The sequence below is a fragment of the Photinus pyralis genome, unplaced genomic scaffold (genome assembly GCF_008802855.1).
Source record: "Photinus pyralis isolate 1611_PpyrPB1 unplaced genomic scaffold, Ppyr1.3 Ppyr1.4_LG10, whole genome shotgun sequence".
NCBI lineage: Eukaryota > Metazoa > Arthropoda > Insecta > Coleoptera > Lampyridae > Photinus > Photinus pyralis.
The window spans coordinates 16893106-16919061 of record NW_022170250.1 but is presented as its reverse complement, the minus strand read 5'-3'; the positions used below and the strand labels follow the sequence as shown (position 1 = coordinate 16919061).

Genomic DNA, 25956 nt, shown 5'->3' with positions numbered 1-25956 from the left:
CGGCATCTCGCGTTTTTTTTATAGTAATTTTGGATTATCAAAAATATGCAAACAAGTCATAACTGTAGCTGTACACCCAGAATCGCATGGCCTTGCAGTACAAACTCAATGTTTAAAACTACTGCACATTTCGAAGTAAGTGGATCGACTCGTATCGCCCATGCATTCTAAACGGGAGAGTTTCTTGTTAGCAGAGTGCGAGGGTCCCAGCCTATGCTTGAGATTCAAGATCAGTCCCAGCATTAGGTGTCGTTTATTCTCTACCCTTCAAGAAATACCTGTCAAAGTCCAGGATTTTCATAGAGCGAACCCTCGTCCTCTTGTCTATTTTTTTCATTGCAAGACGTTCCCTTGCCTTTGTGCCGCATACTTTCTCCCCCTCCTCAAATCCTTTCGGATATCGCGTGTATATATATATATATATATATACATATGTAAACCGACGTTTACGCACCCAAATACAAATTGGCATACAGGCACCCGGCTCCATTCTCGTTCAAGTTTTCTTTGTTATTTCATTCTCCCTCTCATCCCCCATGCAAACAATAGCGGTGTGTTAGTATTTCGCTGCCTTTCAGTCGCGAATACCCATTCCAACGCGCGCGCAGTTCTTCCAGGTGAAGGGCTTCAAAAAGCTCGAGACCACGGTCAGAGGAGACTTCCACCCATACGCTTGAAAAGCTAAAGAACGCAGCAAAGAATTACACGAATTAGGTTCCATAAAACCGAAATCTTATACCCCAAACGAGTATTACCGAACGCTTGTTTGGAGTGTAAGCTTTCAGTCTTCAATTAGTATAAGTGACGGTATGCCGCTTTACATTCTACCCCAAATCTTAATCTACCGCGCTTTAACGGCAAGACGAGACTTACATTAATTATTTATTTATAAATACTCTCTCATACATGTATACAATACAAAACAAGTAAAGTTATTAAAATTTTTTTCACAATATTACTGTAGAAAAATGTTATAAAAAAATTATTAGTTCACACTTAAAAAACAATTTATTTATATTATACCTAAAATCACTGCCTTATTGTGTAGGGAATCAATAAATAAATTCGAATAAAAACGTAACGAAAAAATCTTATTATTAAAAGGGCACTCAAGTTTATGTTACGCATTTGTACTGAGTCGCCGTCGGGTATTATAAATGCATTTTGTCTTGATATGGCGAATAAAATGATTTCTATCACATATTATGATGAATTGATGGACGATGGTTAAAATTGGCGGGCCTGGTAGGTATTTGGTTAATAAAACGACTAGTAACATCTAAAAAACTGCCATCGAATATCACAAATAAAATTTTATAAATGCGTTTTGAGCAAAAGAAGGTTAAAAAGTCAGTTTGGTTTCGAAAGTATCCCCGTTCGAGTTGACGACAATATTTTTAGGAGCGTATCCCTCTGGAACATTTTCGGGGCGAATATTTTTGTTACTTCGTCTATCGATACTTTTCCTCTTGGAATTTTCGTTACTTAAACTAGTACTTTGAGTCTTATTACTGTTACCTAAACTCGACGAGTGCGATGTTAAGCTGCTTTGGCTTTCGTTGAGCTTGTTCGACGAGACCTTCTTCAGATCCCAAATGTGGGGGGGATCGGCGCTTGAGGCACATACAGTTGGGGAGTCGGACGCGTGGCTCGACTTCGAACTGTGCCTAGGATGCGCTTCGGCCGGTTTGCAGTAAGAGCCTGGAAGTTCACAGGGTAGCTTTGACTCGGAGGGGCGGGGTTTACAAACCAGAGGCGGAGCCATTTTGCTTCCACATTTTCAGTCGTTGCACTATTTCGCCGAAGTTGGGACGCCGCATCGCCAGCTCCGCCCAGCATTCCACCATTAAAACGTAGCAATAGCTGGGGCAGGCGTCTGGACATGGGAGAAGCTTGCGCGAGCGGATCATGCTTATTACCTCCTGGTTGTTGTAACCGTAGTAAGGCTACAAAGCGCCGTTAGTTGGCGGAGGAAGCGCCCGTTATTATTACCTGTAGGCCGTAGCTGTAGATTTCCCACAAGACTACGCCGTAGGACCACACGTCGCTTTCCGTCGTGAATTTCCCATAGAGTATCGACTCTGGAGGCATCCATCTCACTGGTAACAACGACTTTGACTGCACCCTGTAATAGTCGCAGCTGTACATGTCGCGACTGAGCCCGAAGTCGCTAATTTTCACGACGAAGTTCTTCGACACAAGGCAATTTCTCGCGGCTAAGTCTCTGTGAACGTAATGATTATCGGACAGGTACTCCATACCTGAAAGGGGAAGCTAAACGTCGAGTAGTGTGACCAAAGAACTGACCTTGCGCGATTTGGCTGGCTATATGTAGGAATTGGTGCTGCGACAAACTTTTGCCCTCGTTTGGCGAGTTCGCGATCAGAAACTCGTGCAGATCTCCCTAAAATAATCACGGTCGGAAAGGAACTCGAACAAACTACGTGAAGTTAGGACGGTTTTGGAAGCAATTATGCTGCTGATTTTCGCCATTTTCTGTATTTCTATGCTCCTCATACATTTACAGAACCCAAGTGAGAGAGTACATGACTTTCGCTTCTCTCTTCGTTTTTGGTATCAGTCTTTTTGATCGCTTTTTTGTTTATTTTATAAGTATTGGAGTTGATAAAAAGTATTAGATATTTTTGATGAATTGAAAAAAAAACAGGAGATATTGAGCTTGGATGACCTTAATAGTGAAATTTGACAAACAAAAAATGAGGTCACTGACCGCTGATAACCTTGAAAATAAAAATAGATAGCATTACAAAATGGTGTCAACCTTGCAAATGTAATTTGACACCGTAAAAATGGTTTCATTGACCTTGGCTAACTTTGAGTGTAATTATACATCACAAAAAATGAGGTACTCAACCTTGGATTACTTCAAACGTGGTTTAATACCACAAAATGGGGTCCTTGACCTTGTATGCCACCACATAAAAATGAGGTCATTGATCTTGAATGACCTCGAACATTGATTCTGACAACACAATTGGGGTCATTGACCTGGGAAGACCTCGAACAATTTAACACCATAAGGTCAATAACCTCGTATACCATTAACAACGTAATTTAACACTGGGACAATGACCTCGGATGACCTTGAAAATGTAATTTAACACCGCAACAAAACGGGCCCAATGACCTTGAAAATTTATGGGGGTCAATGACATCTGATGGCCTTGAAACTTAATAGGGTCAATGACCTCGGTTGACATTGAAAATTAATGGTACCAATGACCTCGGATGACATTGAAAATGAGGTCATCGCCCACGTGGCCCGGGACTTTCACCTGGACCTAATTCCCAAGGTCACTGCCCACAAAAAATGAGGTACTCGACCTTGGATTACTTCAAACTTGGTTTAATACCACAAAATGGGGTCCTTGACCTTGTATGCCACCACATAAAAATGAGGTCATTGATCTTGAATGACCTCGAACATTGAAAATTGATTCCGACACCACAATTGAGGTCATTGACCTTAGATAGCATTGAAAATGATATTTAACATCACAATTGGGGTCATTGACCTGGGAAGACTTCGAACAATTTAACACCATAAGGTCAATAACCTCGTATACCATTATCAACGTAATTTAACATTGGAACAATGACCTAGGATGACCTTGAAAATGTAATTTAACACCGCAACAAAACGGGGCCAATGACCTTGAAAAGTTATGGGGGTCAATGACATCTGCTAGCCTTGAAACTTAATAGGGTCAATGACCTCGGATGACATTGAAAATGAGGTCACCGCCCTCACCTGAACGCAATCCCCAAGGTCACTGCCCACGTGGTGCTCGACTTTCACCTTGACCTAATTCCCAAGGTCAACCGCGTAACCTTGACCACCAGCGAGCGAGCGACCTTGAACTGAGCCAGTATCCGCCTTGTATAACTACTGAGCAGGACAGAATTTTTTAACGAAAGGTCATTCTTATAGCAATGTGAATATTCTATGGAATGCGTTTTTCATTTCGACGGCTCTCTAAATCTTAAAAGTGAAGATTGTCGACCGCCCAGTAAATCGTAATGTGGAAGGGCCAATTGTCGCACTTGTCCACGGACCGCGAATTTCCAAGGGGCGCTTTTTAAATTAAAAAAAAATAAGAGAATAGTCTGTTTCAGGATAGACCCCAAAATGTGTTTTAATACATTTAGGTCAACGCACAATCTATAAACGGTTGATGGTGCCGAGTGACCTTTCTGGCTCATCACAGACAACAACCTTCAATCGTTAACCAATCGGTGAGAACCACGCCCGAAACCGATATCCAATCAATCTGCTTCCAATATCGTGCTAACTTCACGCACTCACAACCCCTTTACCTCCGACATAAACTCGAATAGCATACACATCGGCTCTTGCTTCACCACCACCCCCAACAAACAGATGATATTTGGATGTTTCAACTCCGAAATCAACTCGATCTCCCTTTGAAAGTCCGCTTGCGTTTTCGCGCTAGCGTTCTCCTTCAACGACTTAACGGCGACGATTATTTTCCCCGCCTTCGTTTTGAGCTCGCCCTTGTAAACTTTACCTGAAAGATCCGATCAGACACGAATGACCCGATCGGGGAAAATTACCGAACGCCCCCTCGCCCAATTCCTCCACGAACGTGACCTCCTTGTAGGTGTACTGGGGGGCCGGCTGAAAGCCGTTACGCTGCGAGCTCTGACTTCTCGGCGGCATGTTGTTGATCCGTGTCGGCAGCAACGTGTTGAGCTCCATCGGCGAGTTAGGGCCGGTGTTGCCGTAGATGTTTTTGTCGGCGGTCGGAACGCTCATCTGAGACGATCGGTCAAAATCGCAGCGACACGGCGCCATACTTACGTTTTGCAGTCTCGTCTTACGCCTTTTTCTCGCTCGGTGGCAGTAAATCGAAAGGATTATCACAACCGCTATTATTAACACTATTAAACCACCAACAATTAGGTACATCCACAGCATACTAGCTGAAAACAAAAGTGGCACATTTCTGCTATCGCGGGGAGAACTGAAGACCTACCACATTTCGGCAACCCGCACACCTCCTTCCGCGTTTGATCCACGAAACAAAACGGCTCCGCCTCAGTTCGGCCTGGGTTTCTAAGGGAAAAAGAATGTCCGCTATTGGGTGATAAAGGCGGACGGATTGCGTACCTGCAGTAGGAGTGCCCGGACAGTTCCGGATACTCGGATAAGGCGATCGTAAACTGATGCGACCAACGAATGCACTTCTTGTTGGAGATGGTCGCGTCGTAAACGCCCCGATACGACTCGCCGTAATCCCAATAGCACAACTCATCTGCAAATTCGGCGGTTGAGTAGACTCGCGACTCGGATGCGTATCCGCTCCCACTTATGACAACTATAGCTAACTCACCTAGCGGATAATACAAACCTTCATTAACATTTTGGGTGCGCTCGACTCCCAAGCTGAGACAGTACATCGAATTCTTATCGCTTTCGTCCGGTAAAAACTCGCACTCGTCCAGCTCGAGCGGTTGGCTAATGATCGGATGTCGCTTCGCGATGGCGTACTCGCGCCTGCACAGCTCCTTCTCCAAAAGCTCGCACTCCTCCTTGCATATGCGCTGCAGGGACATCGACAGTTTGTTCCGCAAGTTCTTAAAGATGCTCTTATCCTGCTCGGCGAGATACTTCTTGGTGAAGTCCTTCTGGTAGTGAGCGACGTGCTTGGGATCGATGCAGATCGGAAACGCGGAGAAGCAAAGACTGGGAATGGCGAATTTGCTGCAGCTCGTCGAGATTTCGCTGCGAACTAAAGCTTGAGAGAGTGGCGCCCGCACGCTGCACTTACTTTGACTGGGACACGACCAGAACCGCCTGTTCGAGTTTGATCTCGATGTTCTCCTGGGTGTAGGGCGGTTGCACGAAGATCAATTTCCCGTCCAGATACTCTCTACACGTGGTACCTTGGTAGGTTTGGCAGAAAGGCTGAGTCACATCGTAATCCGATGTGTTGGCAATCTGAGACAAATCCTCCATGTTGGACGTCGGAAAGATCGGATGCGAGAAGGTATGGAAGTCGCGTTTCGGATCCGGGAAGAACGTGGTTATATCGCTCCGACTGCGAGTATCTTCAAATATGGGTTTAAACGTAACCGACGTCCCTGTGAAACGTCACAACTGCTCCCAGTGTAACACCCCAAGCGTACTTACCCCATCTGTCGTTGGTGACATCGAGAAGGGCCTCCGATCGAATGTCGCCATTACCGTTCGAAGCCATGCAGACGTAGAAGCCCTTGTCGAACGACTCGAGGTTTTTGATTTTCAACGATGACCCATAAATTTGACCCCCAGGTTTCTAGGGAGCAGACGATTAGAGCGACGGACACGCGCGTAATGTCCTCACCTCGTGATGTTTAATCACAATTCGTTTACTCTCGTCGATCTTCGCGTTGTTTTTCCTCCACGTGAATTGAACCCTGGTGTTTGTCGAGTTGGCGTCTAAATTTTTAACCTCGCATGTCAACGTGACGGTCTTCCCGCTAGGTTTGGTTATGTTCGTTAGGTCTTTGATGAATTGTAGCGTACCTAAACGGGGGAGGGTTTAGTAGATGAGGGGTGGGGGGTGGATAATACCGTTCGCGGTAAAGTTGGCCTGGGCTATGTCATCGTAGTCGTACTCGTAGTCGTCCTCCACATCGTTGTTTCCGGTGGTCGTAGTCAGAACTGAAAAAAAATAATGCGAAAATTAAAAAAAATTATGTTACTGAAGTCAATCGGCAAGGCGACAAGAACAGATTGGCTCGCTGCACTACCTTGGTCTTAAAAATGTAGTATCAGGAGACCTAAAACTCGAAGAGGTACTGGTCATAATATAGAACTATACAAAGGTTGAGCGTGCAGATCAGATCAGAAAAACTTTCTACCGACCCACGCGGGGTGGTATTCGTCAATCAGCGGAGTATCAGGAGAACATACTGTGATCGTTTGACTTTCTGGTTCGGCTTCATAAGGACTAGGTACCTATGTTTCTGTACTAATACACGCGTAAAGTATAGGACTTATACCAGGAGCGCATAAATATTGACAGTTTCTTTCTTGTATCAGGAGAGCATCAGCCAGAGTAATTGTTCACATGAAAACTACCTTCACAAAATGTCCTAATTATCTCGTTAAGAAGGTATTCGTCAAACATTACCTCAGAGTGCCAGGAAATCATATTGTGAAGTCTGTAATAGACGTGTCAAGAACAAGATTTGTATCAGGAGTGCACAACCATTCCATCAATCAATTTATCCCACACTTTTCCATAAGGAACTATTTTACTTTCGGGTTCGGCTTCATAAGCACTAGGTACCTATGTTTCTGTAATACACGCGTAAAGTATAGGACTTGTACCAGGAGCGCATAAATATTGACAGTTTCTTTCTTGTATCAGGAGAGCATCAGCCAGAGTAATTGTTCACATGAAAACTACCTTCATAAATGTCCTAATTATCTTGTTAAGAAGGTATTCGTCAAACATTACCTCAGAGTGCCAGGAAAACATATTGTGAACTCTGTAATAGACGTGTCAAGAACAAGATTTGTATCAGGAGTGCACAACCATTCCATCAATCAATTTACCGCACACTTTTCCATAAGGAACTATTTTAATTTCGGGTTCGGCTTCATAAGGACTAGGTACATATGTTTCTATACTAATACACGCGTAAAGTATAGGGCTTGTACTAGGAGCGCATAAATATTGACAGTTTCTTAATTGTATCAGGAGAGCATCAGCCAGAGTAATTGTTCACCTGAAAACTACCTTCACAAAATGTCCTAATTATCTCGTTAAGAAGGTATTCGTCAAACATTACCTCAGAGTGCCAGGAAAACATATTGTGAACTCTGTAATAGACGTGTCAAGAACAAGATTTGTATCAGGAGTGCACAACCATTCCATCAATCAATTTACCCCACACTTTTCCATAAGGAACTATTTTACTTTCGGGTTCGGCTTCATAAGGACTAGGTACCTATGTTTCTGTACTAATACACGCGTAAAGTATAGGATTTGTACCAGGAGCGCATAAATATTGACAGTTTCTTTCTTGTATCAGGAGAGCATCAGCCAGAGTAATTGTTCACATGAAAACTACCTTCATAAATGTCCTAATTATCTCGTTAAGAAGGTATTCGTCAAACATTACCTCAGAGTGTCAGGAGAAACATACTGTGAACTCTGTAATAGACGTGTCAAGAACAAGATTTGTATCAGGAGTGCACAACCATTCCAACAATCAATTTACCCCACACTTTTCCATAAGGAACTATTTTACTTTCAGGGTTCGGCTTCATAAGCACTAAGTACCTATGTTTCTGTACTAATACACGCGTAGTAAGTATAGGACTTGTACCAGGAGCGCATAAATATTGACAGTTTCTTTCTTGTATCAGGAGAGCATCAGCCAGAGTAATTGTTCACATGAAAACTACCTTCATAAATGTCCTAATTATCTTGTTAAGAAGGTATTCGTCAAACATTACCTCAGAGTGCCCGGAAAACATATTGTGAACTCTGTAATAGACGTGTCAAGAACAAGATTTGTATCAGGAGTGCACAACCATTCCAACAATCAATTTACCCCACACTTTTCCATAAGGAACTATTTTACTTTCGGGTTCGGCTTCATAAGGACTAGGTACCAATGTTTCTGTACTAATACACGCGTAAAGTATAGGACTTGTACCAGGAGCGCATAAATATTGACAGTTTCTTTCTTGTATCAGGAGAGCATCAGCCAGAGTAATTGTTCACATCAAAACTACCTTCATAAATGTCCTAATTATCTCGTTAAGAAGGTATTCGTCAAACATTACCTCAGAGTGCCAGGAAAACATATTGTGAAGTCTGTAATAGACGTGTCAAGAACAAGATTTGTATCAGGAGTGCACAGCCATTCCATCAATCAATTTATCCCACATTTTTCCATAAGGAACTATTTTACTTTCAGGTTCGGCTTCATAAGCACTAGGTACCTATGTTTCTGTACTAATACACGCGTAAAGTATAGGACTTGTACCAGGAGCGCATAAATATTGACAGTTTCTTTCTTGTATCAGGAGAGCATCAGCCGGAGTAATATTGTTCACATGAAAACTACCTTCACAAAATGTCCTAATTATCTCGTTAAGAAGGTATTCGTCAAACATTACCTCAGAGTGCCAGGAGAACATACTGTGAACACTGTAATAGACGTGTCAAGTACAAGATTTGTATCAGGAGTCCATCAATCAATTTACCCCACACTTTTCGATAAAGAACTATTGATAGCACATATCGTGCCTCCGCAAAAAAAAACTTAATAACCGCCAACGCAAAATCAACCCGAGTAAATACGAGACGCGCGCCAAAAAGACGCAAATGAGTTTCGACAGATAGCGAAAAAAGAAAAAAACGGCGTTAAGACTAAAATCGATAAAGTCGAAAATTCCCCAAACGCGAAACGAATATCTCGAAATAGTCGAGATAATTTTAGATCTCAAGATATAAACAGGCTCGGGTTGGCGGTGGAGGAGGAAGTTTCGGAATATAGTCCAAATGAGAGGGAGATACGGGCCGTCGTACGGTTGGAGTGGGACAGAGGACTGTTCGAAATTTTAATTATATATGACACAGATGATGATGGTTTTGAGTGTTATGGAAATTTCGCACGGAATGAGGCGCGATTTTTTAGTCGTGCGGAAGTCTACCTACTGGAATGCAACGTGTTGCGTTTCTGTGGCGATGACAGTAGTCGAGTGGTTTCTTGTCACGTTTTTGACTGTACGTGCACTTGGTGAATGTGTTGAGGATACTGACTTGATTGCAAATGGTATGTGATGTGTCTGTCAATAAATTGCGCCTTCGCACTACTGACCTTTTAAACTATTTTCTACTGACTTGGGACCTTGAGCCTCTTTGTCTGACCATTTTCTTACATCTCACTCTCGCCTAGATTTCTCCACTACCCTTTGTTCTATCTCGATGCAGAAACTCAATTGGATCAGATGACTACCACCCTCTCTACCTCCCATTTGGCACAATTTCTCCATCTTTATAACTTCAAATCTCCCCATCCACATTTGGATTCTCTGAGCCCAAATTTTCAGCTCGAAACTCGAATTTGAACCCAAAATTCTACTCTGATCCTTTACTTAAGTTCGAACTGTTCATTTGAAATCAACAGTGGAGTCCAAATTCAAAGCATGCAGTCGCGCAGTGATCTTTGTCAAGCTCAAATCCACATTTGGGATCTCTGAGCTCAAATTTTGACCTTCTTGAACCCAATATCCTACCGTAAAAGTTCGAACTATTCAGTTTAAATGGAAAGCGGAGTCCCAATTCAGAGCATGAAGTCGCCCACTGACATTGGTCTATGCTCAAATCCATATTTGGGATCTCTGAGCTCAAACTTTGAGCTTCAAACGCGAACTTGAACCCAAAATCCTACCGTAAAAGTTCGAACTATTCAGTTTAAATGGAAAGCGGAGTCCCAATTCAGAGCATGAAGTCGCCCACTGACATTGGTGTATGCTCAAATCCATATTTGGGATCTCTGAGCTCAAACTTTGAGCTTCAAACGCGAACTTGAACCCAAAATCCTACCGTAAAAGTTCGAACTATTCAGTTTAAATGGAAAGCGGAGTCTCAATTCAAAGCATGAAGTCGCCCACTGACATTGGTCTATGCTCAAATCCATATTTGGGATCTCTGAGCTCAAATTCTGAGCTTCAAACGCAAACTTGAACCCAAAATCCTACCGTAAAAGTTCGAACTATTCAGTTTAAATGGAAAGCGGAGTCCCAATTTAGAGCATGAAGTCGCCCACTGACTTTGGTCTATGCTCAAATCCATATTTGGGATCTCTGAGCTCAAATTTTGACCTTGTTGAATCCAAAATTCTACCGTGAAAGTTCGAACTATTCAGTTTAAATGGAAAGAGGAGTCCCAATTCAGAGCATGAAGTCGCCCACTGACATTGGTCTATGCTCAAATCCATAATTGGGATCTCTGAGCTCAAATTGTGAGCTTCAAACGCGAACTTGAACCCAATATCCTACCGTAAAAGTTCGAACTATTCAGTTTAAATGGAAAGCGGAGTCCCAATTTAGAGCATGAAGTCGCCCACTGACATTGGTCTATGTTCAAATCCATATTTGGGATCTCTGAGCTCAAATTTTGACCTTGTTGAATCCAAAATTCTACCGTAAAAGTTCGAACTATTCAGTTTAAATGGAAAACGGAGTCCCAATTCGGAGCATGAAGTCGCCCATTAACGTTGGTCTATGCTCAAATCCACATTTGGGATCTCGGAGCTCAAATTTTGAGCTTGAATCTCGAACTTGAACCCAAAAGTGTACCGTAAAAGTTCGAACTGTCCAGTTTAAATAGAACGTAGGGTCCAAATTCAGAGTATGAAGTCGCCCACTGACATTTGTCTGAGCTCAAATCCATATTTGGGATCTCTGAGCTCAAATTTTGACCTTCTTGAACCCAAAATTCCACCGTAAAGTTCGAACTATTCAGTTTAAATGGAAAGTGGAGTTTCAATTCAGAGTATGAAGTCGCCCACTGACCTTTGTCTGAGCTCAAATCCACAGTTGGGATCTCTGAGCTCAAATTTTGAGCTTGAATCTCGAACTTGAACCCAAAAGTGTACCGTAAAAGTTCGAACTGTCCAGTTTAAATGGAACGTAGGGTCCAAATTCAGAGTATGAAGTCGCCCAATGACATTTGTCTGAGCTCAAATCAATATTTGGGATCTCTGAGCTCAAATTTTGACCTTGTTGAACCCAAAATTCTACCGTAAAAGTTCGAACTATTCAGTTTAAATGGAAAGTGGAGTCCCAATTCAGAGCATGAAGTCGCCCACTGACAACGGTCTAAGCTCAAATCCACATTTGGGATCTCTGAGCTCAAATTTTGAGCTTGAAACTCGAACTTGAACCCAGAATTCTACCGTAAAAGTTCGACAGTCAAGTCCAAATTAGTCTCAAACTGAAGAGCTCAGTTCGACTAAAACGGAATCCCTAAAGAATAAGCGACACTCGAATTAAAATTGCATCTGCAAATGATTTATTGATTCTGATTACTACTCGAACCAGACTGAGTCATCGCTAACGTAATAAATAAGCCACCACTCATCTAAAGAGCTTCTCGTTATCAATTTAATTGGTAAACATTTTTAACGCATCGCAACATAACCTAAATTTCTCTCTTTCTCTCACTTCCAGCTACGAACATTCCACAAGACGATTACCGCAAAAAGGGAAGGTGCGCTCAGCTGACTGGAGGGAAGTAGTTTGTACAGAACTGACCGATTATTTATTTGAATCGAAAAACTTCTTAAAATAGAGTATAATATAAACTCGAAGTTATTCTTTGGGAGAGCATTTAAGACACCATCCAGTATGTCAAAGTCGGCAAACATGCTAAGAACGCGACGGAGGGACAACAACGTCAAGCCGAACAGGCGGTAAGTTCGATTTTCGCACGCAACCTAACCTCAAAGTGTCACTAATCCGTTTTGGAATTTCCGCGTGTACGCACTTAACACGCTTTTTTTCCGTTAAAACTAAATTTAGATGCGCGCACACTAAAACCGAGCGAGTGTTTATTATAAAACCGTAATGCCGCTGAAAGTTTTATGGGAGAAAAACGGTTTCTACGCGAGTGGGATAATTAAGTTACACGTCCAGTTATGACCTTATTTTTAGGTGGCGATTTTTTTCTTGAAGCACACCCGTATTGATTTTGACGAAAATGTAAAAAAATTAATACATAAATTTAAAAACCCGTTAGTGGAAGGAGAAATAAGATTCAAAACAAATTTTTTTGATTCAAAAAAGGCACCTTGAAGCACACCCATATCGATTTTGACGAAAAATGATGCATAAATATTTAAAAAAAATTCCTTACTAGAAGGAGAAAGGGCCAAAACAAGGTTCAAAAAAATTTTTTTGATTCAAAAAAGGCATCTTGAGGCACACCCATATCGATTTTGACGAAAAATGATGCATAAATATTTAAAAAAAATTCCTTACTAGAAGGAGAAAGGGCCGAAACAATGTTCAAAAACATTGTTTGGATTCAAAAAAGTATGGACGTGCAATATTCCCGCTAGTTCTCTCTCTCTATTTAGCATATTTTCGTGACACCGTGTAACATATGTATATGCGTTTGCACACGATTGATAGATACAAAACAAATTTTTTTATTAAAAAAAGGTTTGTAAATATTCTAAAAAAAATTTGTGCCCATTGCTCACAATACCGTATAAAATATATGCTGTTGCGCACGATTTCTTACCGTTTAGATTCAAAATAATTTTTTTGTTACATACATTTTCAAAAAATGGTGTTATTCATAAATTTAAAAAAATTTAATGTTTTTTGTTAGCACTAGTCGCAATATCGTCTGTATGTATGCATGATTTTTCATCATTTATTCAAAATAATTTTTTTAATTCAAAAATTGTCGCAACTACCTACCTTTTTTTCACCACGCATCTTCATACGATCCTGTAATCCTGATACTGCAATCACTGAAATTTGTATTAGGAGCAATTTTTTGACAACTAATTTTTTCCATCACACTCCTACGTTCCTGTAGTTCTGATACTGCAATCATCTAAATTTGTATCAGGAGTAGATCTTTGACAAATAACTTTTTTGTAAGTACTGCAAACTTTGAAAATTTGTATCAGGAGAATATAGAACGGTAGGTCTTTGAGAACTGACTTTGTTGAATTCTACAACTTCATGTAATCCTGATACATCCTACATCATTGAAATATGTACCAGGAGAGCATAGTCCAGAAGGTTCCTGACAACTATCTTTTTTAATCCTACACCTTCTGAAGTTTCTGTGAACCTCATACTGCAACCTTTAAAACTTGTATCAGGAGAATATAGTGCGGTAGGTCTTTGACAACTGACCTTTTTTTCAACCCCACACCTCATTTTTCTGCAATCCTGATGCTGAAATGTTTGAAATTTGTATCCGGAGAATCCGGTGCAGTAGGTTCTTAACAACGGATTTTTTACAATCCTACACGTTCTCAAGTTTCTGTAATCCTGATACTGCAATCATTGATATTTGTATCAGGAGAATAGAGTGCAGTAGGCTCTAGACAACTTAACTTTTTTTTGTATTCCTACACCCACTTAAGTTCCTTTAATCCTAATACTGCAATCTTTGACATTTGTATCAGGAGAATATAGTTCGGTAGGTTTTTGACAACAGACTTTTTTTCAATCCTACACCTCCTCCTTTTTTTTCAATCTTGATACTGCAATCTTTGAAATTTGCATCAGGAGAATATAGTGCAGTACGTTCTTGACTGCTAACTTTTTTCAATCCTACACCCTCTTACGTTTGTGTAATCTTGATACTGCAACCTTTGAATCTTGTATGATGAGAATCTGATTCTTGACAAGTAACTTTTTATATCCTACAGCTTCTTTATTTCCTGTAATCTTTGAAATTTGCCTCAGGAGACTGGACTTTTTCAATCCTTAAAACTCTTTCTATCATCTACATTTTTAAAATATGTACCAGGAGCATCTAGTCTAGTAGGCAACTAATTTTTTTCAATCCCACACCATCTTAAGTTTCTATAATCCTGATACTGCAATCATTCAAATTTGTATCAGGAGAATATACTGCGGTAGATTAGTCATTATATTTTTCCTTTGGCATACATATGTACATAGGAGGCGTCAACGAGAAAAAAATAAAATACACACATAAAAATATAAAAACAAAATCACATATTGATCGTTGACAACTAAAATTGTTCAGTCACACACCTTCTCACGTTTCTGTAATCCTGATACTGCAATCTTTAAAATGTGTATCCGGCAAATCTAGCCCAGTAGCCTCTTGACTAACTAACCTAATTTGTCAGGAGAGTAAAGTGGGATAGGTGACTTTTTTTCAATCTTACACCTTAAGTTCCTGTTATCCTGATACTGCAATCAATGCAATTTGTATCAGGAGAATATAGTGCGATAGGTCTTTCACAACTGACTTTTTTCAATTGCAACGCAGAAGACAAGTCAGGAGTACACAATAATATCTTTGGCAATTAGCTTTTAGCCTTACGTTCCTGTGATCCCATCACTGCAATTTTTGGAGATCAGGAGAACATAATGCGACAGGTAACTTTGTTTCACTCTCACCTTCTTACGTTTTTATGATCCTGACATTGCATTTATCAGGAAAACAAATGCTGTCTTTGACAACTACGTTTTTCCCTCCCTTTTTCCCATACCACTCACTCTTACGTTCCTGTGATCCTGACACAGACACAGAATATAGTAGGTCTTTAACAACTACTTCTGTCTGACACTTCTTCGCGTTCATGTGATCTTGGCAGTGAAATCATTGGAAAATAAAATGTATCAGGAGAATATGGTTCAGGTTTGACGTTCTTATGGTTCTGATATTGCATTTTGGCGTAAAATTTGTATCAGGAGAACATAATGCAATATTTGACAACAAATTTTTCCCCTTTTACTTCTTGTGAGTATCACGAGAACATAATGCGGGGGCTCCTTGACAATTCATTTTGATCCATTATCACCTTTATCTTTCCTGTGATCCTGATATTGCATTTTTGGAGCACGAATTGAACGAAGAGGTCTTGCTCATTTTTACGTTCCCGTGGTCATGACACTGCAATCTGTGCAATACATATTTGTATTAAGAGAACAGGAGATATAACACAAATTTGAATCAGGAGAACATAAGGACGTGACCATTTTTCATTTTACACACTCTTGCATTCCTGTGCTCCTAATAAAATTGCCACTATTGTACTAACAATGACAACAGCCACGTGATAAGAGCAGCTTTACGGTAGCGCGAGCGCTGTCAATAATTTTTTTTCTATTCTTAAACAATAACTAAAATTAGCCTCTAAAAGCACGTCATTAATGAAAAAACCAAACATTTAGACACTCGTCTATAAATCAGAAGCGTACAATCATCCGCAACAGCTGCCGTGTGCCTAAATACATCGGCCAAAGTGGTTTTACACGCGATGGCGGCGCTAATCGGCTCTTCTCAATTTTAGATTGGACCGAAAGTCATCGCGTGGAATGCTTTACGAGAATGAGGAGCTCAGACTGAAGACAATTAACATCAACGCGGAGGTCGAGAGAGGTGAGCCGACGAAATTCGGGTTACCTAAATGGACGCGTTCCAAATCGCTTTTTTTTCTAGGTCAGTCCGATATCAAGAAGTTGAAGAGGGAGAATGACCAATTGCGCAGGGAGATTTGGTACCTGAGGGACGAGTACGATAAGTTGGATAAGTTGCTCAGGGAAAAGGGCAGTCTGTGTTCGTCGTCGTCAAGTACGGGATCGAGTGACTCTGTAAGTCGGCACCTGTAGGTAATCATTTTAAGCTTGACTGGAAATTTCAAATTTGAAGCTTGATAGACGTGTTTGGCTTCAAATTAAAATGCAAAATGTGAATAATAAAGACCGCAAAAATTTCAATAAGAACACCCTTTATAGTTTAAAGGTGATTTTTAGCTTCAAATATCAAAATGAAGCCCTCAATCTTTATACTTTAAAGGTCAATTTTAGCTTCAAATTTGTATGTGAAGCCTTCAATCTTAAAATGTGGATCATGAAAATCCGAAAAAGTTCAATGAGAACACTCTGTATACTTCAAAGGTCATTTTTAGCTTCAAATTTCAAGGTGAAGCACTCAATATCTCTACTGTAATGGTCATTTTAACTTCAAATTCTAATGTGAAGCCCTCAATCTTACAATGTGGACCATGAAATTTTTTTTCAGGCCTCAAAAAAAAGGCAGTGTATACACTTCCTTTTTTACCAAAAACGACTGCACCGAAATTTCTCGGGAAAACACTTTTTCGTACTAATTTTGGTGCGTAGAATCCAAAACGAGTCGTACTTAACACCCTTATACTGTAAAGGTCATTTTTAGCTTCAAACTTCAAGGTAAAGTATCCAATATCTCTACTGTAATGGTCATTTTAACTTCAAATTTTAATATGAAGCACTCAATCTTAGAATGTAGACCATGAAATCCGCGAAAAAATTCAATAAGAACACTCCTTATAGGTTAAAGGTCATTGTTAGCTTCAAATTTTAAGGTGAAGCACTCAATATCTCTACTGTAATGGTCATTTTAACTTCAAATTTTAATGTGAAGCCCTCAATCTTACAATGTGGACCGTGAAATCCGCGAAAAATTCAATGAGAACATCCTTTATACTTCAAAGGTCATTTTTAGCTTCAAATTTCAAGGTAAAGTATCCAATATCTCTACTGTAATGGTCATTTTAACTTCAGATTTTAATGCGAAGCCCTCAATCTTACAATGTGGACCATGAAATCCGCGAAAAATTCAATGAGAACATCCTTTATACTTCAAAGGTCATTTTTATCTTCAAATTTCAAGGTAAAGTATCCAATATCTCTACTGTAATGTTCATTTAACTTCAAATTTTAATGTGAAGCCCTCAATCTTACAATGTGCACCGTGAAATCCGCGAAAAATTCAATGAGAACACCCTTTATACTTCAAAGGTCATTTTTAGCTTCAAATTTCAAGGTGAAGCACTCAATATCTATACTGTAATGGTCATTTTAATTTCAAATGTTAATGTGAAGCCCTCAATCTTACAATGTGGACCATGAAATCCGCGAAAAATTCAATGAGGACCATGAAATCCGCGAGAAATTAAATGAGAACATCCTTTATACTTCAAAGGTCATTTTTAGCTTCAAATTTCAAGGTGAAGCACTCAATATCTATACTGTAATGGTCATTTTAATTTCACATGTTAATGTGAAGCCCTCAATCTTACAATGTGGACCATGAAATCCGCGAAAAATTAAATGAGAACACCCTTTATACTTCAAAGGTAATTTTAACTTCAAATTTCAAGGTGAAGCACTCAATATCTCTACTGTAATGGTCATTTTAACTTCAAATTTTAATATGAAGCACTCAATCTTAGAATGTGCACCGTGAAATCCGCGAAAAAATTCAATGAGAACATCCTTTATACTTCAAAAGGTCATTTTTAGCTTCAAACTTCAAGGTAAAGTATCCAATATCTCTACTGTAATGGTCATTTTAACTTCAAATTTTAATATGAAGCACTCCAATCTTAGAATGTAGACCATGAAATCCGCGAAAAAATTCAATAAGAACACTCCTTATAGGTTAAAGGTCATTGTTAGCTTCAAATTTTAAGGTGAAGCACTCAATATCTCTACTGTAATGGTCATTTTAACTTCAAATTTTAATGTGAAGCCCTCAATCTTACAATGTGGACCGTGAAATCCGCGAAAAATTCAATGAGAACATCCTTTATACTTCAAAGGTCATTTTTAGCTTCAAATTTCAAGCTAAGCATCAATATCACTACTGCAATGGTCATTTTAACTTCAAATTTTAATGTGAAGCCCTTAATCTTACAATGTGAACCATGAAATCCGCGAAAAATTCAATGAGAACATCCTTTATACTTCAAAGGTCATTTTTAGCAAATTTCAAGGTAAAGTATCCAATATCTCTACTGTAATGGTCATTTTAACTTCAAATTTTAATGTGAAGCCCTCAATCTTACAATGTGGACCATGAAATCCGCGAAAAATTCAATGAGAACACCCTTTATACTTCAAAGGTCATTTTTAGCTTCAAATTTCAAGGTAAAGTATCCAATATCTCTACTGTAATGTTCATTTTAACTTCAAATTTTAATGTGAAGCCCTCAATCTTACAATGTGCACAGTGAAATCCGCGAAAAATTAAATGAGAACACCCTTTATACTTCAAAGGTGATTTTTAGCTTCAAATTTCAAGGTGAAGCACTCAATATCTCTACTATAATAGTCATTTTAATTTCAAATTTTAATGTGAAGCCCTCAATCTTACAATGTGGACCATGAAATCCGCGAAAAATTCAATGAGAACACCCTTTATACTTTAAAGTATACATTAATATACCAAATTTGGAACTTTATTCTTCACGTGGAAAGCGTTTAAGCTGCACTTCAGATTCGGGGGACTTGCACTCCAAGCTTCCACTCAAAATTTCAAGTTTCAAGCTCCAAATTTGAAGCATCGATAGCCATAATGGATTGTGTGCAAATTTTTCCACTTACTTTATTCTGTTTCTTCAGGATTCATGCAGTTCGTACACTGAAGAATCGGAGGCAGTGGAAACATCTCAAAATATAGAAAACGTGAACAAGACGCACCTGAAGAAGTTGCACGACGACTTCGACCACCTCTCCGTAGTCCAGGAGGAAAATTCGGGAGAGAACTCCGACAAGAATTCCCAAACGAACAACTGCACGTGGACGGAAAACTTGCAACCAGACCAAGATGTAATCAAAGCGGACCAGAGCTATCCAATTTACGCCACCGTCAACAAGGCCGATCCGACCAAATCGCCCATCAGGCACTTCTTCTCGCCCATCGTCAAGCCGAACGACGATTACGTCAACAACCAGTTCCTAGGGCCCGATCTGCCGTATACCGAGCCGGACTATTCGGCCGAAATTTATTACGAGACGCCGGAAACGGCGCAGTACTCGCGCTTCTCGTCCACGTTAGATAAAACCAATCCCGACGTAATCGTCAAGACTGATAATCGGAACTTCAACACGCTAAACAGTTACAGTTCGTTTAGCAACGGGGGCAACCTGGAGGAGTTGCTCAACGATATCGAGACAATTTCGAACGATATCCTCACCATCTCCAACGTCCAAAATCACCATTTTCTCCCGTACCAAGACAGCTATGTTCCAGCAGCCCCCGTTGACAACTACGAGTTTATTGGAGATGAGCAGATCAAGCCCTACAAAAGCGAGCTGAACGTGGTGCTGATGCCGACGCCCATGAAACTGATCGAAATCGAAAAGTACAAAAACATCCAAAAAAGTTGCGAGAGCCTCAACCAAAAATCAATGGAGAACTGCCACTTCAAGCTAACGCCCGAAATCCTCACGCCTAGCCTCCTAATCCCGCCCCACCAATTTTGCGGAACCCCCCTCCAGCCTTACGTGCCCGTACCCCCCAACTGCCCCGAGCCTCGCAGACGCGAGGAAACCAACCCGTTTTTCTTCGGCCCGATGCACCAAGCCCCGACCACCTCCGCCGAAACGCCGAGGCTGAAGGAGAGAGAACTGTACAGCTCCAAAGCGAACCTCTTGGAGACGTCGCACTCCTCCGAGCACGTCTCGAGCGAGAACGAGGAGAAACCGCCCGAGCCCCAGACGCCGCTCGACGAGCCACCGAAACACGAGACCGCCAAACCGAAATCGTCGACCAAGGCGAAGGCGTCGATACACTTCAAGGAGAAAAAGGATAGGCCGAAGATCAAATCGCGCCTCTTCGACATAAAGCTGTCAAAAGACCGGCAGCTTCAGAAGACGCCGAGCGTCGAGTCGAAGCTCTCGATCGCCGAACCGAAGACGCCGACGAGCGCCGACTCGAAAACCTCCACGTCGGAGACGGCCGACGGACCCGAACGCAAGCACAGCAAGAAGGTGCCCAAGCGACAGAAGAGGGGCAAGAATCGTCGACGGTCGGTTAGTAGAGAGCGTAGCTTTTCCGTTTGCACCGACCGCTCGAACATTCTCGACCATCGGATCGGTTTATGTAGTGCGTACGATGATCTTACGACGTCCGATCGGGAAAGGACGAACAGCCTGAGCAGCTGCGATACGTTGAAAGGGCGAAAGATGTCGGTCACGCACTTTCCGACGGGGAAGATACCGTGGTGCGGGTGCTGGGGGAACGGGTGTTTGTGACCGGAAGGCGGCCAATGGAAGACTTCAGTATTATTTAGGTTTTTAGAAGTTTTTGTAATCGATTACAGTTGTTAAATAAAGAACGGAGTTAGATGTTACGGAACACCCTGTAGATGATCGAGATCTGCGCATGCCCCACGTTCTGCTTTTATTAGAAGGATTTGATGAGATGCGCATTCTGGTTGGTCTTGTCGAATTCGTGCATTCGATTTATTAAAGTGTCCTACAATCAAAATTTCGAAAAATAGTCTTAAAAAGAATGTCCCTCGCTATGTTCTAAGTTTTTGAAGCAAACGAGGCGAGGCGGAGCAGCCGCGGAAGCCGAAGTTGTTCCTAATTTCTGATTTTCTCAAAATTAGTCAAGCAGGCCGAGTAGTCGGGGGTCCTAGGTTTGTAAAATAAAAGAGGCGAGACGGCGCAGCCGCCGAAACTATGCTTAACATTTCTATAATTTGTTTAAATACGGGAGGTCAAAATTAAGTAAGTCCCACGTTTGTGATGGATGTGAAGCGAGCCTACGGTGCCTGGAAATCTCGCTTGTATCAATGCTGGAGGAGAGTATTTTGAAAACTTTTAATGTTGCAGAAGGATCCAGTGAGGCGAGACGGTGCAGCCACCGAACACATTCCTGATTGTTTTTAAATCAGACAGGCCCACCGTTCGAGTGTCCAATTTAGATTCCCGATTGAAATCCCGCTTAAGTAACTATTTGAATTGTGCTCTTATTTAGTATATGTACTTATGCCATCTAGGTTTGTAATCCACTAGATTAAGATGTAAGTTCATTTAGTAGATTTCTTATTACCTTAGTTCTTTAGTTTGCCGATAGAGGCCATCCCAATGGTATAGCTTACTTATTACAATACTTCTGTGTCTTGTCCCTATAGTCGCTTTGTATCTTTCTGCACTTAATGCTACCACTTCTTAAGTTTAATATTGCGCGCAGTTGTCTTTCTTTGCCCTCAGTGACGTTTCTGCTTTCGCATTGATTACATGTCAATTTTTCTTTGATACGCAATTATTTTCGCGATAGGTGAGTTTCTACATTACCGGCAGATTTCGGTAAAGCCAAACATGTCATTCTACCTACATTAACCATGTGAATCTACTTCATTCTACCAACATTACTAGCTATTCGAAGAATTTGAACGCAATACAACATTGGTTTATTAAAAAAAACGTGCCACTTAGCTTCCTTTTTGCAAATTGTTGCACCTGTTACACATACACGCGAACGCAATGAATGGCCCCCTTTTTTTCTGTGAAATAGAGAATTCCTTCTACACTTATCGAGAAGGTTAAGCACATGGAATTGTGTTTAGTTTTAGGCTTAGCGTCGATGCCGCAGTAATAAATTTTGAAATTCGTGCGCGTGTAAATAAATAATAATTACCAGTTGTTCTCTTATTTCGATCGCGAAATTAAATTTACGTTACAAATATCATTATTTAATGATAAAAGTGCTCCTCCATTCCAATAAGTTCTTGACTTTTGTTTAAATAATTATAAATAAATACGTTTAACCTTATCCGACAATTTATCGCACAGTATGCGAACTTTTACAAACACTGTAAAATGCAAATGTGCAAGTTTTTTTACTTCCTAATAACGATCAAGTAGGAAACTAGTATTTACACTGTAAAACAAATCTCTATCATTCGCCAACTGGGTGCAAGGTGCATAGTCTATGGAGAAGACTGTTTTTCGTGTGTTACATAAACTAGTGATAGTGATGAATATCAGAAACTGACAGTGTTTTCATAATGAAGGTGAGTAAACATATCAGGGTTAAATGGTTATCCATTTTTGAATGTTGCGAAACCAATGACTACATTACATCAGTTCGCGATTGCATGTTATCTATTGAAAAACGAACCAGGAAGACATTTTGAAAAATTCTGCTCCTAGTGAGAGATATTTTGCAACGAATTATACAGAAATGGTGTTCGGAATCATTTGTGAAGACAAAAGTGGTTCCGCTACAGACCCCTGTGGTACCCCAATCCACCACTGGCCCATATTGCAATGAAGTATTCGATCAGTGGACCAGAACAGTAAATCAGGCCGAAGGACGAAAGTATCTCACAATTGTTTTTAAGCCCCACGTGCTGCATAATCACAGGTTTCGCAGTCATGAAGTTCGTCTACCCGATCGAGCCCGTGATATGTTTAAACATCGCGACAATCGCGATCAGAGAACTGCTGGTGAACAACTTACTAATGGAGACCGCGTGTAAGGTGAACGTGGGGTACAATCGGACGGTATGCGAGTCGATCGCGAGCGGTTTGCACAGGGAGAGAAACTTAACGGAGGCGAACAGCGAAATACAGCGGAGAATCAACGACGCGTTGGGCTGGTGTTTGTCGGCGAACGGCGTGATACCGATCGTCCTGCTGCTCTTCGTCGGCAGCTTCAGCGACGAGCACAAGTCCAGGAAGCCCTTTCTGATACTGCCGACGATAGGGGAACTGATCGCGACCCTCGGATGCATGTTGTGCGTGTGGTTTCGCGAGGTTCTTCCGGTGGAGGTGATCGGGACCGCTCACTACGTCGTGCCGGCCCTGTTCGGAACCGTGCCAATCCTTTACATGGCCGCGTTTGCGTACGTAGCGGACGCAAGCGGCGACAAGACGTGCATCGTTCGGCTGACGGTACTGCAGGTGTCGATCAACGTGTGCAGGACGATCGGGGTCGTAGTGGGAGGGTACCTCTTCATGAGGGTGGGGTACGGTACGTTGATGCAAGTGTGTGTGCTGCTACTAGTAGCGGCATTGTGTTATGGGACATTTGCCGTGGAAGACATTAAGGACGAAAGCAAATCGCCGCCGGTGAGAAACATCTGCAGTTACAAACATGTATGGGAAACCCTTCAATTGTTAACGACAAGTGGAGGCGTTCGTCGTACCAATATTGTCTTTATTTTAGGTTTGCAGTTCCTGGTTGTGCTAGTCTTAATTGGTAAGTTACATGAACTTATTAAACACCTGCTATAGGTAATTTAGAAAAAGATAGATACGCATGCGCGTACTTGACTTGACCGTTTCAAGACAGTATGACCTTCTGTTGCGAAGATATCGTCCAATGGAGTTCTGACTTGAACCAAGAGGCATCTACATCCCAGGTTTCAAGACCCTACGACTTACCGGTCGAGAGTTATCATGTGCGCATGCGGACCAACAATATGTACTTTGGTTACCGTTTGACCCCAAATTCAATAGGGTTCTTATCTCGGCTAAAACACGGTTCGTATGCGCATGCGCACTATTGTATTTGTTTTTTGGAAGGACATACGGTCCAAATTTCTACAAAATAGTCACAGAAGCAACAATTTAAAAAAAAAACTGTCATGCGCATAGCCTACTTTGTCATGGGCACTATTTATTAGAACCATCTTTTACTGATACGTGTTCTATTTGCTTTTAGAAGCACTTATAGTCTAAATTTCTGGAAAATATCAGAGAAACAAGAATCTACTCTGCGCATGCGCGCTTCTTCTGGCATGGGAGCGCCGTTTACTTTATTTTGAAGTATCTACCTGTAAAATTCAAGGAAATCAGGTGACCTGCGCATTTGACTTTTGTTATGCGCGTTCTATTGTTTCTATTATAAGCAACTTGCAGCAATTATTGCATTGCATGCGTTTTTTTTTAGAAAACTACAGATCCTACTGTCAAAGCAAAATCGCTTCAGCATTTAAAACGTTGTACTGCGCATGCACGCTCTATTTTCGGGGACTTAGTATATCAGTGGATTCATAACGCCATGTTTTTACAGGGACCGTGTGTCAAAATTGCAAGAAACAAATATTTTGCGCACGCGCAACCCGATTTGTCACACTTTTATTCAAAAAACTTTATAACATTTAAAATGACGCTGTAGGAAAACACCCTGTATACAATCACAAAGCTTTAACCGCTAGAGGGCGCGTGTCAAATTTGGTACATTATCTTAAGACTCCATTTTCGAGCATTCACTTTGTAAAAACATCCTTTGACTATGGTACTAATGGAACACCCTGTATTCCAGGCGAAGGGAACGTCTTATTTTGGTTCACCCAGCAGACCTACGCGTGGACCAACACCGATTACGCCTACTTTCAGGGAATTCGAAGCGTGCTCAATTCGCTCGCGCTTTCAATCGCTGTACCCGTAACGTCCAAACTGTTCAGTTTGCGTGACATTACGATCGTTGTGCTATCTTTATTCGACAAGGTGATCTCGAATGTCATTTGCGTGACCGTTAAAACCTCGCTCGGTGTCTACCTGGCCACAGCGGTGGGTACACTGACGATTGCCGCGAGCAGCGGAATACGTTCGCTATCGTCGACGTACGTCTCAAAGGGGGACGTCGGCAAAGCACAATCGCTACTGTCGATTGTCGAGGCCGTCGCGACGGGCGTTGCCACGTGGATCTACAATCGAGGCGTCTACTACTACACTCACAACAGTTATCCGTACACGTTCCTACACTTCAGCAGCTCCGTTTGTGTTCTAAGCGCATGCTTGTGCCTGTAAGTACTCGCCATCTCAGAAAGAGACTACCTAAGCGAATTTTCAGGTGGAAAAGCCGCAACGAGCTCAGCGACCAACAAGATTTATGCAATAAGGAAAACTCACCTCCCTGAATGAGAACACATAAAATTAGCTTATAAAGCAGCATTGTCGCAATTAAATTAACATTTTTCGCACTCCGATCACGTTTATTAATTACAGGCGATTAATTAATTTAAAATAAAAATGAGGTTGGGTCGTGTCGAAAGTTCACATTACCGGTTTGTTTTTTGGGTTACGCAAACTTCACAGACGATCTTCAATGAAATGTGTACGCCTTGTACTTTGCCACACATCGATTAATTGTTTATATCGCAAGGTTATGGCATATTACTCATTATTTATTTATTTATTAAAAGGGTACACTGACGTATAACTTGTGTTGACAAACCTACGATGTTTTTAGTGACTTTTAGTTAAACAGGTCTGCCAATCTCTAGTCCAATTGTCATTGTTGGTGATGTACAGGGTACGTAGTTCGGCAAGGTTTAATACACAATGTACGATGTGTTGCCCACCACATTCTAGTGAGCAGGCTAGGGAGTTGTTTTAAAAATGTGTTGAAAGGCGGGAAAGTTTTTGAAAAATCACAAACAAAACTGAATCTG

The 25956-nt window shown here is 41.1% G+C and overlaps 3 protein-coding genes and 1 long non-coding RNA gene across 7 annotated transcripts; 2 read left to right on the top strand and 2 right to left on the bottom strand.

The window, feature by feature from the left end:
- Positions 1–869: 869 nt before the first annotated feature.
- LOC116161128 (tyrosine-protein kinase transmembrane receptor Ror-like) lies at positions 870–25551 on the bottom strand. 2 transcript variants are annotated; one of them, XM_031474362.1, is made up of 15 exons: positions 25415–25551; positions 6599–6688; positions 6369–6550; positions 6176–6320; positions 5814–6126; positions 5394–5767; positions 5153–5297; positions 5019–5098; positions 4844–4965; positions 4597–4798; positions 4339–4550; positions 2308–2404; positions 1993–2261; positions 1751–1946; positions 870–1701 (listed from the first exon to the last, which is right to left on the bottom strand). In XM_031474362.1, the coding sequence occupies exons 1-15, from the start codon at positions 25455–25457 to the stop codon at positions 1343–1345; spliced, it is 2829 nt and encodes a 942-aa protein (XP_031330222.1). In that variant the 5' UTR covers positions 25458–25551; the 3' UTR covers positions 870–1342. The 2 variants fall into 2 exon arrangements, with proteins under 2 accessions (XP_031330222.1, XP_031330223.1); XM_031474363.1 differs by having other exon boundaries at positions 5814–6093.
- On the bottom strand, positions 8307–9129 carry LOC116161136. The gene is made up of 3 exons (XR_004143374.1): positions 8828–9129; positions 8573–8776; positions 8307–8525 (listed from the first exon to the last, which is right to left on the bottom strand). It is a non-coding gene; the product is annotated as an uncharacterized LOC116161136 (long non-coding RNA).
- Positions 9655–20895, top strand: LOC116161129. 3 transcript variants are annotated; one of them, XM_031474364.1, is made up of 5 exons: positions 9655–9822; positions 12224–12465; positions 16069–16157; positions 16218–16369; positions 19163–20895. In XM_031474364.1, exons 2-5 carry the CDS (start codon positions 12401–12403, stop codon positions 20795–20797), a joined length of 1941 nt encoding a protein of 646 aa, XP_031330224.1. In that variant the 5' UTR covers positions 9655–9822; positions 12224–12400; the 3' UTR covers positions 20798–20895. The 3 variants fall into 3 exon arrangements, with proteins under 3 accessions (XP_031330224.1, XP_031330225.1, XP_031330226.1); XM_031474365.1 differs by lacking the exons at positions 9655–9822; positions 12224–12465; positions 16069–16157 and adding an exon at positions 17321–17429 and having other exon boundaries at positions 16232–16369; XM_031474366.1 differs by lacking the exons at positions 9655–9822; positions 12224–12465; positions 16069–16157; positions 16218–16369 and adding an exon at positions 18561–18688.
- Positions 22315–25491, top strand: LOC116161132 (solute carrier family 46 member 3-like). The gene is made up of 3 exons (XM_031474368.1): positions 22315–23756; positions 24825–25308; positions 25356–25491. Exons 1-3 carry the CDS (start codon positions 22931–22933, stop codon positions 25420–25422), a joined length of 1377 nt encoding a protein of 458 aa, XP_031330228.1. The 5' UTR covers positions 22315–22930; the 3' UTR covers positions 25423–25491.
- Positions 25552–25956: the final 405 nt, after the last annotated feature.

Excerpts from the sequence above, each read along its gene's own strand:
- LOC116161129 (XM_031474364.1), top strand. The coding sequence starts at position 12,401 with ATGTCAAAGTCGGCAAACATGCTAAGAACGCGACGGAGGGACAACAAC. Across the intron at positions 12,466-16,068 it reads AACGTCAAGCCGAACAGGCG|ATTGGACCGAAAGTCATCGC; the intron begins GTAAGTTCGATT and ends TCTCAATTTTAG. Across the intron at positions 16,158-16,217 it reads CAACGCGGAGGTCGAGAGAG|GTCAGTCCGATATCAAGAAG; the intron begins GTGAGCCGACGA and ends TTTTTTTTCTAG.
- LOC116161128 (XM_031474362.1), bottom strand. The coding sequence starts at position 25,457 with ATGCTGCTTTATAAGCTAATTTTATGTGTTCTCATTCAGGGAG. Across the intron at positions 5,298-5,393 it reads CACCCAAAATGTTAATGAAG|ATGAGTTGTGCTATTGGGAT; the intron begins GTTTGTATTATC and ends CCGAATTTGCAG. Across the intron at positions 4,966-5,018 it reads GTGCGGGTTGCCGAAATGTG|CTAGTATGCTGTGGATGTAC; the intron begins GTAGGTCTTCAG and ends TTTTGTTTTCAG.
- LOC116161132 (XM_031474368.1), top strand. The coding sequence starts at position 22,931 with ATGAAGTTCGTCTACCCGATCGAGCCCGTGATATGTTTAAACATCGCG. Across the intron at positions 23,757-24,824 it reads GGTTGTGCTAGTCTTAATTG|GCGAAGGGAACGTCTTATTT; the intron begins GTAAGTTACATG and ends CCTGTATTCCAG. Across the intron at positions 25,309-25,355 it reads CTAAGCGCATGCTTGTGCCT|GTGGAAAAGCCGCAACGAGC; the intron begins GTAAGTACTCGC and ends GCGAATTTTCAG.